The 14,319-nt window shown below is 43.1% G+C and overlaps 1 protein-coding gene across 8 annotated transcripts in view; it reads left to right on the top strand.

Moving 5' to 3' along the window:
• The window catches only part of YAP1 (Yes1 associated transcriptional regulator), a 92,033-nt gene extending 87,433 nt beyond the window's left edge, over positions 1 to 4,600 (top strand). For all 8 annotated transcript variants that reach the window (XM_069883519.1, XM_069883520.1, XM_069883521.1 and 5 more), the window contains one exon: positions 485 to 4,600. In XM_069883519.1, coding sequence (XP_069739620.1) covers positions 485 to 723 — 239 coding nt within the window. In that variant the 3' untranslated portion in view covers positions 724 to 4,600. The remainder of the gene's footprint in view (positions 1 to 484) is intronic.
• The last annotated feature ends 9,719 nt before the right edge of the window (positions 4,601 to 14,319 follow it).

The following is a 14,319-nucleotide window of genomic DNA, read 5'->3' as shown; positions in this document are numbered from 1 at the left end:
TTGTAGTTAGGTTTGTGAAAACCATACTTTGCAGTCAGCTCTTTTGGGTTGATGGGGGATTTGTCATAAATAGTATCACTCCTGTTGTTATATGGAATTTCTGTGTCCGTTTGCTTTTTTTAGGTAATATTATTTGTTCAGAGCTGAGAATAGTATTTCATCCAATGTTGCGAATACTGCTCCAAAACTATATTTTGCTCAGTATTGCCTTTTTCCTTTAAGTGTAAAAATTAAAGTATGCTAAATGACATGAAAGAGCTGTGGAGATTTGGGTCAGTAGGTGAAAAGGTTGAAACAAAGGCATATTCTTTGTAACTCTGCATGTATTCAAATAATCTGTGGGTTTTGTGATGGATTTCTAAGAAACATATTGCTTGTATGATGCAAGAGATACAAGATTAACCTTTAAACAGTTTTCCTGATAAATCGTGGGTTTGGTACTTCCAGTATATTTAATATCCATCTTGCTTTGTGTTATAACTAGGTGACAGTATCAGCCAAAGTAACATACCGTCCCATCAGAACCGTTTCCCAGACTACCTTGAAGCCATTCCAGGGACAAATGTGGACCTTGGGACACTGGAAGGAGATGGGATGAATATAGAAGGAGAAGAACTGATGCCAAGTCTGCAAGAGGCTTTGAGCTCCGACATCCTTAATGACATGGAATCTGTCTTGGCAGCCACCAAGCTAGATAAAGAGAGTTTTCTTACTTGGTTATAGGGGCCTCAGGGAGACTGAATTCTAAATCTGTGAAGGATCTAAGGAGAATAGGACATCTGTATCTGAAGTTCAGACCAAGCCAGTGCAGCACACGTTGGCTTGTGTTCAGAAAAAGTAAATGAACAAATATTCAACAAGATTCTTTCGTTTTGCTCTTCCTTGTCCATCGCTGCTGTTATATATTGCTGACTTTTTTTCCACAGTTGACTCTGAAGAACAGACATCTTCTTGATCTTTTCTATTGCTGTTGCAACTACTGTTCAAGGGGGGTGGGGGAGGGATGATGAGCCTGTTTGGATGACGAATGCCATTCCTTTTGTCCTAGTGTGCGCTTGCATATCATTTTATCTAAGTACTCTGATTTGAGAGTTAATTTCTGCATGTCACTGCTTGTAGTTTGCTCAGCTAGTTGTCTCCTGCTGCCTGTGGCAAGTGGTAAAACATGACATACTGGGGTGACAAGCCAAAAATGATGTATCTGGTCAAAAGAAGTCAATACTGATTTGGAGATACGACTTAAAGGAGGGCTGAAGACAGTTTGGCATTAAGTGTTTCTACTAGTAGCTCTTTTATTAGTCACGAAGGGCTCTTGTTCATATTTTATAGTAAATCATGAGACATTTTACATAGAAACATATATGAACTTTGATTGTTGCCGCATATTCTAGCCTAACTTTTGTTTGTCAAAAGTAGTTTGATTATTTTTGTTAGTTGATTTAAATGTAGCTGTAGGATGGGAAGTAATTATAGGTGTTCTTTTTTTTTAAATAGTGAAATCTAAGGGTTTTTTTCTGATTTCACATAGTCTTATTTAAATCTGAATTGTCTGCTTTTTTATACTTAAAAACATGCCTATGCCTATTGTAGCCTGATAAGCTAGTGAGTACATAAACCAGTATGTTTTGCCTGTAACGTTTTAATTTTTTTAAAGGCTAGCTTTGAATGTAATCATTAGAATTCATGACCAGTGGCTTATTTTTCATGTTTATTTGCAAGATTTTGAATTGGAATCTGATTGCAGCAATTTAAAGTTAGACTCCCAAGTGTCACATGTACAACTTTTAAAGTAGCAGAAACCATTTTAAAATGACAGATGCATCTAAATCTCTCTTCTGGTTTTCAGTTTTGATATCTAAGCGAGTTTAGATTTTAAAATCTGTAATAGAAATAAAACCTTTTCATAAAGTTTCTCTAAGTTCGCAGGGAGAAAGTCTGAGCTATTGTTGTCTCTGAGTTGCAGTGAAAAGTCTGAAACACCAAAAAAACCAACACTCCTCAAGAAAAAGAACACTTTAATAGTTATCAGATTCTATTTGGTGAAAAATAAGCCCTGGACAGTATATGTAGAAGAATGTAAAGATATGTGTTAGACGGTGACATGAGCAGGTAATGAAGTGTATATTAGTCGTAGAGCTTAGCGTGGGGTAGAGGTGAACATGAATTATCTTTATTTTAACAGGAAAAGACGTATCACTAAGTTGTCTGCAGGAGTTGACACAGTTTCCAAAGAGTATTTTTTAAATGAACAAATGAGCATGAATCAAACTTTTGAGTATAAGCTATGAAGTTTTGTGGGGCTTTGGGTTTTTTTTTTCTGATGAAAACCAGTGTCACTAGTTAACACCTCTGTAATTAAGGGCCTGTCACCGTTCTCAACATGAGCCTTTATTTTTCAAGGGTGTAACATGACTATAAAGATACTATAAGCATGAAGCTTGGGTTTGAAAAGAATCTCAGCTTGCAGAGACTTCTGGGGAGAGATTTTCAGAGGGTTTTTTGTTTGTTTTGTGCTTTTTTAAAGCAATTGATTATTTTTCAAGTTAGGAATGAATCAGCAAAACAAAACAAAAAAACCTTCCCATATTATTATTATTATTATTACCATTTGGATTTTTTTATGCTTCAGAAATAGTTGTGTTTTAGAAGAAAGAATGAAAACTGAAGCAAGTCTCATTTTAAAAACTGAAGCAGCAGAGGCAGAGATTTGAAATTTGCCACTCTAAATGTACATTTACTGCTTTGTGTAAGGATTTTAGTGTTTGAAAGACACAAAATTGATCGTGGCTTGTTATGGGATACAGGCGGGTTTGAAAATACCTATTTTTAAACCACATGTCTTCTGCTACACCAGTAATTCGGCGATTAATAGGCCACTTATATTGTGCAATGACACAGTAGCTCCTAAAGCAGTATATTGTGTCCAAGATAGGGATTTTAGTAGCGTTTTTACAAGTTTTTCCATTATGAATTCTTCCCTCTTCTTCCCTTCAGGAGCAAAAGACACTAAGTTGTTATAACTTGAATGGTCTGACATAAAACCAGAACGGCAAGGAAATTCAGAGTTGACTCTGTCAGTTGTCTTCCACGGTTGTACGCGGGTCTGAGCGCACGTACGATGCACTGAGTGCGAACTCCCGACGTGCCGTACCTTGCTACAACAGGGATGAGTACAGAACAAATTTTCTTTCCTTGCTTTTGTGTGTCACAGCTTTAATATTTGAATGTTTTCTTCTCATTGTAGAAACACTAAACGGTTTTTACTGTATTTGGGTAGCACTGCCTAGGGTAGATACTGACAAACTGGGAATCCTTGAACTGCTCTAACATTAATTCTGTTTTGTGATACTTATTTTAATTGATTTTAATACATTTCCGTTCTCTCATTTATTAGGAAACATACCATAGAGTGCTGTACTGTTGGCAATCAACGTTAATTTGGATTCTTTTTTTTTTTTTTTAATTCTGCAAATGCGTTGTTTGATGAAGTGGTTAAAATTGTTTGAAATGCGAAGGTGTTTTGGGTAGTATTTTATACTGATGTATATATTGAAACAGAAATCATTGTAATAATTGTAATAGCTTTTAGTTATAAATACACTACACGCAGACAGATGGGGCTGTACAGTACCGTGCTGTTCAATACCTGGCCGTGGCTCCTGCTTTGAAACAGGTTGCAGTGTCAGTAAACCATATGGATCAAATACTCTACCATTCAGTGTTGGCGCTCACCAATGCAATAGAGAGACGATTTCGACATGATTAACACTACGTAGCTATCACACTTCTGGAGACTTAGTACTAAAGTGACCTTTTCACTTACAAGCATGTTTTTTTTATACAAATTAACAGGTGTGCCTGTGTAAAATAATTTGTTTTCTGTAGCTTGGAACAAATACTCTCCACATTTAGAATGTTGTATGTTAGAGAACTCTTAAATGCACCCTTGTCAAAAATTATATATATTAGTTACCAATGTTACTTTTAGATACGAGCATGACTGTAAGTTAGGTACTTAAGTATGTTCTGTTACATTATTTTTCTTTATGTAATACTTTTTCAGTTGTTTTATTTGGTATAAATATATACTTTGTGCTTAAACATCTTTGTTTGTTTTTAACATTTGATAGCGTGTAACGACAACTGATTTCCTTCATTAAGATGGATGCATTGGATTGTTGGAATTCCTCTTGTAGTATGTCTGCTCTCGTCCCCCTTGTCGCTGCTTTTGTAATCATAAACTGCAGTCCTGCAAACATTGTGTGCAAGCTCACCTCAGAGAAAAAGGAGTCCCACTGAAGTCAACAAAGGCTAAACGATAAAGTATACCTCTCTGTGTGTTTGCAATAATGAAGAGACAGTGACTCTGCTGAGCCTCGTACAGCTCACGTAGAACAATACTTTAATTGCATGTGGCACTACAGTGAGAACCGCTCACAGGACATCTGTTATCTACTCTAGGAAAGCATCCGCTTGTTGCTGGTACACTTGCAATGTTCAGGATCTTCCCACGTAGCAGATAAATTTTTTTGGCTAACTCTAAGTTTATACAATAATTTGTGGCAGACTATCAATAAAGACACACTATTTTCATTTCCAAGTTTTGACTTATGAAATACGTGATGACGTCCCTTGAAAGTGTCTGAAGATTTTAGTTTAAGAACTACTGACAGGATTCATTAATTTTTACTTTCTGTAAAACAAATTCTGAAAGGTGTTTTTTTTAATGTAAGACAGTTTGTGATGGCTGAAGTCATGCACTGTTAGCATTTTAGCAGTTCACAGTTCCTACTGTTAAGCGCTGCAATCCCACAACCCTGTGAAATTCTGTGCAGTTGTGTGTTTGCTCAGTTAAAGATCCAGGCCTCGATGCTTTGATCAGTTTGTCTTTCACTCATGAGGTCATAGAGAGGTTTGGGTTGGAAGGGACCTTGAAGAGCACCCAGTTCCAACCCCCTGCCATGGGCAGGGACACCTCCCACCAGACCAGGCTGCTCAAAGCCCCATCCAACCTGGCCTTCAACACCTCCAGGGATGGGGCAGCCACAGCTTCCCTGGGCAACCTGGGCCAGTGTCTCACCACACACAGCGTGAAGAATTTCTTCTTAATGTCTAATCTAAATCTTCCACCTTCCAGTTTAAAGCCATTCCCCCTCATCCTGTCACTCCATGCCCCTGTGAGAAAGTCCCTCGCCAACTTTCCTGTAGCCGCTTCAGGTACCAGAAGGTGCCCTAAGGTCTCCTTGGTGCCTTCTCCAGGTTGAACAACCCCAACTCTCTCAGCCTGTCATAGCAGAGGTGCTCCAGCCCTCAGATAATCTTCATGGCCCTCCTCTGGACCCATTCCAGCTACGTTTAGTCACTCAGATCCTTTAATTCTAACATCACACCTTGTGCCTGGAAATAGAAAGCCAGTGCCAGGACATGACAAGGCACCCATTTTATTTGCCCGTATCACTCTCTCCCATTTATAAGGTCATGACATTGCAGCAGTTGTATGAGTGAACTTGTGAGGCAGCCCTAAATCGACTCTCTTACAGCAAAGCAGGGTATCTGCTCCAGGTGTTCCAGGCCCGCTTGGCAATCCTTTTTAAAATATTCTATAGAATCATAGAATAGTTTGGGTGGAAAAGGACCATAAAAATTCCAACCCCCTGTCACCTCCCACCAGACCAGGCTGCTCAAGGCTCCATCCAACCTGGCCTTGAACACCTCCAGGGATGGGGCAGCCACAGCTTCCCTGGGCAACCTGTGCCAGTGCCTCACCACTCTCATTGTGAAGAAATTCCTCCTTGTGTCTAGTCTAAATTTGTCCTTCTCCAATTAATAGCCATTGCTTCTAGTCCTATCACTACAAGCCTTTGTAAACAGTCCCTCCCCAGCTTTCTTGGAGAGGCCTCCTTTGGAAGCTGCTCTGAGGTTTCCTCGGAGGCTTCTCTTCTCCAGGCTGAACAACCCCAACTCTCTCAGCCTGTCCTTGTACGGGAGGTGCTCCAGCCCTCTGATCATCCTTGCAGCCTCCTCTGGACCCATTCCAACACTTCATTTCAACCCTTAGTTCAAAATAAAAAGTATTGGTTCCAATGAACCAGAAGGAGTGTGCTTCCAAGTAAGCTTTTGGTTCTTGTGTTTCTCAGAGCAGATCACTGAGAAACAGAAACTTCTCTTTGCAGCTTAGAAGTAAGAATGGTAGGAAACCTGTCACCCAAACGGGACCATCAATATCCGAGTTCCTCTCATCACAATCACATATTTGCTGTGGCACAGAAAATAAGCTGCTTTTACAAGAAAATCCATGGGTGCAGTAAGGCTCAGGTTCCTTACAGCTGTTACTTCTCCCAGTGTTTTATTGTTGCGATAGGTGGAGTTTGCTTCATCATCACCTTGAAAATAATGAAGTCTGGTGAGGTCCATGAAAATAGGCAGGAAGCCGACCTGTGCTGCTGGATGAGTTTCTTCAAGGCACGGGTGGATGAGGTGCTGAGGGACATGGTTTAGTGTTTGATAGGAACGGTTGGACTCGATGATCCAGTGGGTCTCTTCCAACCTGGTTATTCTGTGATTCTTGGCGGCTCTTACTGTCTAAAGAAGTGAAGACATCTGGTGGGCTTGTTTCTTTGCAGCAGCTGGCTTCGCATTTGCTCGCCTTTTGTTTTCAGTGTCACTACCCGAGAGCAGCGTATTGAGGCGAGTGCATTGCTGACAACTGAAACAAAGAATAAAGATGGTTTTTAAAATGCAGATGGGGACACTCCATCTGGGTACATGTTGCCCTGGAGAAACGGGCTCCCACCTTACAGAGGCACATGCTGAGGGTACTGGCCCAGGTTGCCCAGGGAAGTTGTGGCTGCCCCATCCCTGGAGGTGTTGAAGGCCAGGTTGGATGGGGCGTTGAGGAGCCTGGTCTGGTGGGAGGTGTCCCTGCCCATGGCAGGGGGGTTGGAACAACAGGATGACTCTTAAGGTCCTGTCCAACCCAACCAAACACGTTCTATGTTTCTATGATTCTAATCATGTGCTGGTTTGGGGGTCTTCTACAAAGAGGTATTACCATGAAGGAATATAATGTTTGCAATGTAATTTCATAGAATCATAGAATGGTTTGGCTTGGAAAGGACCTTAAAGATCATCTAATTCCAAGCCCCCTGCCATGGGCAGGGACGCCTCTCACCAGACCAGGCCTTTAAGGTCTACATCTGATCCTACTCCCTAAACCCATGAATAGATTACAGAAAGGTTGTTTGTGCATATCGAAAGATAGTCCTTCACCGGCATGCGAACGCTGAGTAGGAAGGGTGAGCTCATTCAAGTTAGCCCTGCTCTGCCGCTCATCAGTATTGGGTGGAAGAGAAGAGAGCACGGTTGCCACTGACAGATTAATGTGCCCTGGTTCGTCCTTCTCTGAAACCTTCTCTGCCCAAGTCCTTGGGGTTTTCACTGTTTTTCAGTTTCAATTTGCCTGTTGAGTTTCCAGTTTTCTTTCTGTGAAGCAAAAGAAACCATTTGGGTGTAAAAGTAGGGGGATGGGAATGTTGCATCATTATACATCTATACCCATAGAGTAATGCTGCATGCAGTTATGTGCGCGTCTATATATAGACACGCTATATATAAACACTAATTTCCTGCCTAAAGACAACTCAGATTCTCATGAGCATTACAATATCTTTTCCTAGGCTCATAAGCTAAGCAAAAACCCAATAGAAGTGCCATCCCAGTTATAAAGTCTGCTTGGTTGTTGCTCATTTTTAAATCTTAGGGATTTTAGGTGTGATGTGGGAGCATTATAGTCAGAAAACCAAAATAATAGTGGCAGAGAATTGTGCATGGGTGTGTTATTCAGCTGTAACCCCTCTCAAGAAACCATGTTGAGTAATTGTGTCGCTATTTGTGACTTAGTTTAGCTTTTGGAGACTTAAAGGCACCTTGCACACAAAAAGACTCCGAAACCCCAAAAGCAACGGGGTGGTGTACGAGAAGCTGGGTTATCAGTAACTCCTCTCCTGTGCGAGTGCATCTGTTGCTTTTAAGCTGCGACTGAAGGGCAGTCGGCTTCGTGTACGATCCGTCTACACTGAAGTTCACATTCAAGTTTAGCGAATGCTGTGTGGTTTTAGGAGAAATTTCTTCACTGAAAGGGTTGTCAGGCACTGGCAGAGGCTGCCCAGGGAGGAGGTTGAGTCCCCATGCCTGGAGGGGTTTCAAAGACGGGGAGATGAGGTGCTCAGGGATATGATTTAGTAGTAGACAGGTACGTTGGACGCGATGACCTCAAAGGTCTTTTCCAACCAAACAATTCTATGATTCGATCCTGGCATATGCACATTCTGTAAGTGCAGAATCAGATCTGTGCAGACATCAACAAAGAGATGTGTCTGGCTCAGGATACAGAGAATTCATACATTATGGAGCAAACTGTTTACTCATGGCAGGGATTAAACTCCTAACAGATGCCTAATACAACCGAGTGCCGTGGTCCATTGATACACAGCACATACTATGCTACAGTTCTGGAATCCCCAGCAGAAGGAGGATATGGAACTGTTGGAACGAGTCCAGAGGAGGCCACAAAAATGATCAGAGGGCTGAGAGTTGGAGTTGTTCAGCCTGGAGAAGAGAAGGTTGCGGGGAGACCTTAGAGCAGCTTCCAGTACCTGAAGGGGGCCTACAAGAAAGCAGGGGAGGGACTTTTTACAGGACATGGAGTGATAAGATGAGGGGCAATGGCTTTAAATCGGAAGGGGGAAGGTTTAGATTAGACATCAGGAAGAAATTCTTCACACCGAGGGTGGTGAGACACTGGCACAGGTTGCCCAGGGAAGTTGTGGCTGCCCCATCCCTGGAGATGTTCAAGGCCAGGTTGGATGGGGCCTTGGGCAGCCTGATCTAATGAGAGGTGTCCCTGCCCATGATAGGGGATTGGAACTGCATCATCTTTAAGGTCCCTTCCAATCCAACCCAACCAAACCATTCTACGATTTGATGACTCTATGATACTTGCTTGAATTTCTTTTTAGGAGAGATCAAGATATATTTAGCTTACCCATCCCCCAGATCTCATGACAGTTGCTGGGTTTTCTTTGTTTTTGAAGATTTAAGCTGCCTCCATGGGTAGGCCCTGAACTGTTTTAAAATGTATTAACGTGTGGATTTATTTTGTCCTTGAGTAAAACTGTTTCTGTGCTACAACTTTTGTTGCTAGGTATTTCTTTGGCTGCACACTGGAATATAAGATGACGAGCTGATGTCCAGGCATTTGAAGTGGATTCAGGGTGTTTTTGAAGTCAGAAGTCTTTGACCTTAGGTTTTGAATTATAGTGTCATAGAATCATAGAGTAGTTTGGGTTGGAAGGGACTTTAAAGATCAGCCAGTTCCAACCCCTCTGCCATGGGCAGGGACACCTCCCACCAGACCAGGCTGCCCAAGGCCCCATCCAACCTGGCCTTGAACACCTCCAAGGATGGGTCATTTGAACTGTGTTTTGTGCTTGCATAGGACCTAGTCTTCTACTGGCACAAAAAAAAAGATTTTTTTATCCCATAAGTATTGGGACCACTGTTAGAGCTCAAGGTCTAATGAACTTCAAAATGCAGGTTAGAAAATGCAGGTTCCTAGAGTTTCCGATCAGCGGACTGATCTGAAGATCACAGATCTATCTGTGGTTCAACTTCTAACCCCTGTTGCTTTTCTAATTTGTTGTTATTGAGGGTAAACAACTCAGAAAGGCGTAGTTTTTACTCTACCACTTTGTCTGGCAATTCATAGTATTATAGAATCACTAGGTTGGAAAAGGCCTTTGAGATCATTGAGTCCAACTGTACCTGTCCTCTACTAAACCAGATCCCTGAGCACCTCATCTCCCTGTCTTTTAAACACCTCCAGGGGTGGGGTCTCCACCACCTCCTTGTGCAGCCTGTGCCAGTATCTGAGAACCCTTTCAATGCAGAAAATTTTACCTAATGTCCAATCTGAACCTGCCCTGGTGCAACTTAGGGCCATTCCCTCTCATCCTGTCCCCTGTCACGTGGGAGTAGAGACCAACGCTCACCTCTCTACAACCTCCTTTCAGGGAGTTGTAGACAGTGAGAAGGTCTCCCCTCAACCTCCTTTTCTCCAGGCTAAACAGCCCCAGTTCCCTCAGCTGGTCTGCATAAGACTTGTTCTCCAGCCCTTCCACCAGCTTCATTGCCCGTCTCTGGATGTGCTCCAGCACCTCAATATCTTTCTTGTAATAAGGGCCCCAAAACTGAACACACTGGTTCTTTCTCTACTAAAGAAGTCCTTTTCTTCTGCTCTTTTCTTCTCCTCTTCTTCCTGCTCTTTTCTTCTCTTGAAAATATTTACATGCTTTAATTAAGCTCAACTGCTTTAATAAACTGGACAAAACATTTCCACTGTGGTAAAGGGCACTTGAGTGATGTCTTCGAACTAAACATAGTGCATGTGTTCAATTTGTCTGTGAATTATCCCAGCTAGGCAAGCCTGAGTGTGGCCAAGATACAATAGATTGAGCACAGCTCCCACTTAGTAGGAGAAAAACCTCCTGCAGAGAAGTAAAATCATCCTGAAAATCATCCAGCCTTTGTGGAAAAGATGTATTTCTGGCTGAAACTCTAAGGGAACTACTGATGAGCTTGAAGCTAAGCCCAGATACCAGTCTTGGCAAAAACAAAAGCATCAAACTGGGTAAGAAGGGAAAAAAATCCAGCAGAAGTAGTGTGTGGTCTTTTCTAGTGGAACAGTCTTTTGCACGTTCTTCAGTGCAGAGCAGTGTGGTAAAATTGATGGCCTGCAGACTTAGACATCATTTGTTTACTGGTATATATTTTCCTTATGGGAGTGGCGTATTTCCCACCCCCTTCACTCCAAACTTTCTCTTTACGATATACTTTTCTCTTTGTTTTCCTACTGACAAAGGTCATCCTTGTAGTAGACTTTCTGCTGTTTGCTATTCTGCCCTTGAATAAATAAGCTTCATGAGACTTGAAAGAGAGTTTTTTTGGACTATAAACCTGTTTGGGACTCTGGAGCAATTTCAGTAGGTTAAGATGAAATGATCTGTGTTTGGCTCAGGGTCATTAAATAATTCACTGCACTTAGTGCCAACCAAGGACTATTTCATACGCTGTTTTCCTGGCTAAACTCCAACCTGGCTAATTCATGTGCCCACCTAAATTCCTCCTGCGTGTTTGAAAAGAGAAGAGGAGAGTCTTCACTTGCCTCTTTGAAACGCTTGTGCCCCAGCTGGCCTGTGCCGCCTGCCTTCCACAGGTGCCTGTTTCATGGGTGGGTAGGCAATAACTCCTATTATGTAAAATATTCCAAGCTCTCTCAGGATGAAAGGTGCTAAATGTATGCAAGTCATTTATTATTTTGCTCAGAGCCTGCCAGTTCTGCCTGAGCTGGAGACGTGCACGACCTGTTCTGACTTTTCCAAAACAGGTTTGAATGTGCACTAAACTCATTTGCCAGCCCTGCTGCGCTTGCCTTTTGTTTCTAAATTTACTCTCTTGCACAGCTGATTAGGGAGGCAGGAAGCAATGCATCTTGAAGCTTTCAGGAGACAGCCCCTCCCTGAAGATGTACTTTAGTGAACTAAATGTACAGCGAACAGCAAGCAAGAGGTGGAGTTTCAAGCCCGGGCACGCCAGTTGAGGTGATTCCATCAAAGAGTTTGTCACTTCCTTCAGAAGTTCACTAGCATTTCCCCCCTCCCCTAATTATTTTATTTTAAAATGAAGACAGCATTGCTGCTTCTTTCCGACCCGTAGTGAAGGAGTGGGACTTCGGAGAGGTTGGGATCAGCACTAGAATAGGTGAATCATAGAATCATAGAATCATAGAATAGTTTGGGTTGGACCTTAAAGATCACCCAGTTCTGACACCCCCCGCCCTCCTTATGTCTAGTCCGAATCTGCCCCTCTCCAGTTCATAGCCCTTTCCTCTAGTCCTCTCACTACAAGCTTTTGTAAACAGTCCCTCCTCAGCTTTCTTGTAGCCCCCTTTCAGGTACCAGAAGGTCGCCCTAAGGTCTCCTCAGAGCCTTCTCTTCTCCAGGCTGAACAACCCCAACTCTCTCAGCCTGTCCTCATTGCAGAGGTGCTCCAGCCCTCACATCATCCTTGTAGCCCTCCTCTGGACTTGTTCCAATCGCAACTTCTGTTGCAGATTCCTCAACTGGCCACAATACTCCAGATGATGTCTTACAAGAGAGGAATAGAGGGGCAGGATCACCTCCCTCGACCTACTGGCCACACTTCTTTTAATGCAGCCCAGGATGCAGTTGGTCTTTTTGGCTGTGAGCCCACATTGCTGGCTCATGTTGACCTTCTCATCAGTCAGGGTGAAGCTGCATTTTGGTGAGCTTAAAGTAGAGCTTTGGAGCTGGGGGTGTTTAAGGTTCCTCTCTCTTATCATTTGGCAAAGACCTAAACAAGTATTGTCGCTCCCTCTTCTATTTTTGGATGGAGGGATGGGAACACTTTGTTCCTTTCAAGAGTCCAGTTAGCAGAGAACTCCTCAACACGTGTGTGCTTCAGCCTCGCACTGAAGACAACACACCTGAGGTTAACTGTGTGGTACTCAGCCTGCATCTCATGCCAGCAGTCAAGCTGCCTGATCTACAAAATGCACTGATTTTCTTGATTCCTTGCTATGGAAAATTAAAATTAGAGATTAAAAATTGAGTCATCTCACACAAGCGAGCTGCTCTAGTTTGCTTTGTGTGGAGAGCAGCTCTTACGAGGAGTGGCTGAGAGAGCTGGGGGTGTTTAGCCTGGAGAAGAGGAGGCTGAGGGGAGACGTCATTGCTCTCTACAACTACCTGAAAGGACGTTGTGGAGAGGAGGGAGCTGGCCTCTTCTCCCAAGTGCCAGGGGACAGGACGAGAGGGAATGGCCTCAAGCTCCGCCAGGGGAGGTTTAGGCTGGACATTAGGAAAAAATTCTTCACAGAAAGGGTCATTGGGCACTGGAACAGGCTGCCCAGGGAGGTGGTTGAGTCACCTTCCCTGGAGGTGTTTAAGGCACGGGTGGATGAGGTGCTAAGGGGCATGGTTTAGTGTTTGATAGGAATGGTTGGACTCGGTGATCCAGTGGGTCTCTTCCAACCTGGTTATTCTGTGATTCTATGATTCTATGAAAGGCAAAGAGCAAAACCCGTAATTTGATACTTCCAACTAGTGACGTAGTCACTTGGGACTGGATTGTAGGGGTGTTGCACAGGATCACACACTCAAGACCACAGACTTCTAGCAAATCTCCTCCCTCCATGTGCCTCACCCGTGAAATGGGGACAGTTACTTTGCCACCATGAAAATAACAGGATTTATCCAGTACCTGAAGGGGGCTACATGAAGGCTTGTAGTGAAAGGACGAGGGATAATGGGTATAAACTGGAGAAGGGCAGACTTAGACTAGACAGAAGGAGGAATTTCATCACGATGAGAGTGGAGAGGCACTGGAACTGGGAAGCTGTGGCTGCCCCATCCCTGGAGGTGTTGAAGGCCAGGTTGGATGGGGCCTTGGGCACCTGATTGGGTGGGAGGTGTCCCTGCCCATGTCAGGGGGGTGGAACTGGATGATCTTTACGGTCCCATCCTACCCAAACTATTCTATGATTCTATGATCAAGTAATTCCAAGATTTCTTTCCCTTCACAAGCTAACATGCCAATCTTGAAAGGCAACCACAGAAGAATCATAGGGTTAAGAACTACCCAAATATTTCCTTAAAAGTGCAAAAACCAGGCCCAGAAAGGCTTTCTTGGGAGCCAAGGTGCACCTAGCCTGCTGTTCTTCAGAGGTATTTCAAGTGTCTTTTCCTGGAGCCCAACTTGTCAGTGGTGTCACCTTTGTGGGCTTGGCAATGAAACTCTGGTGTGCCAGAAAACTGCCTCGAGAAGGCAGGCATCTCTCCTTTGTACCACAAGGTGCCTGGACTCTATGCTGCCTTAGATACTTCCTAGTTTTTTCTATAAAAAGCAGGAGCAAAAAGCCACCAAGTCAAATCACAAGTCTAGAAATGAATTCTCACAGCTAGTAGAGATTCTCCTTGGGATGATCTTCAACGGCATTCACTGTTCAATATTAACCTGCTAATGTCATTCTGTTTAGCAAGAGGAGAGAAACAGAAATCAGTAGCCAGGCTCCCTGCTGAAAAAAATGGTTGCAAAGGTGTAAGTAACCATGAAGTCACGCCCAGGGTAATTACTTCAATGAATGCACAGTCATCCATCTGTTACTTCCTCTGACTTTTACTAATCCTGTAAAGCTACCTGAAAATGTTCCTGCTGAAAGATAAGTTGCTTGATTCATCCATT

This window comes from Phaenicophaeus curvirostris, chromosome 1 (genome assembly GCF_032191515.1).
Source record: "Phaenicophaeus curvirostris isolate KB17595 chromosome 1, BPBGC_Pcur_1.0, whole genome shotgun sequence".
Classification (NCBI taxonomy): domain Eukaryota; kingdom Metazoa; phylum Chordata; class Aves; order Cuculiformes; family Cuculidae; genus Phaenicophaeus; species Phaenicophaeus curvirostris.
This window is presented reverse-complemented; position numbering and strand designations above follow the sequence as displayed.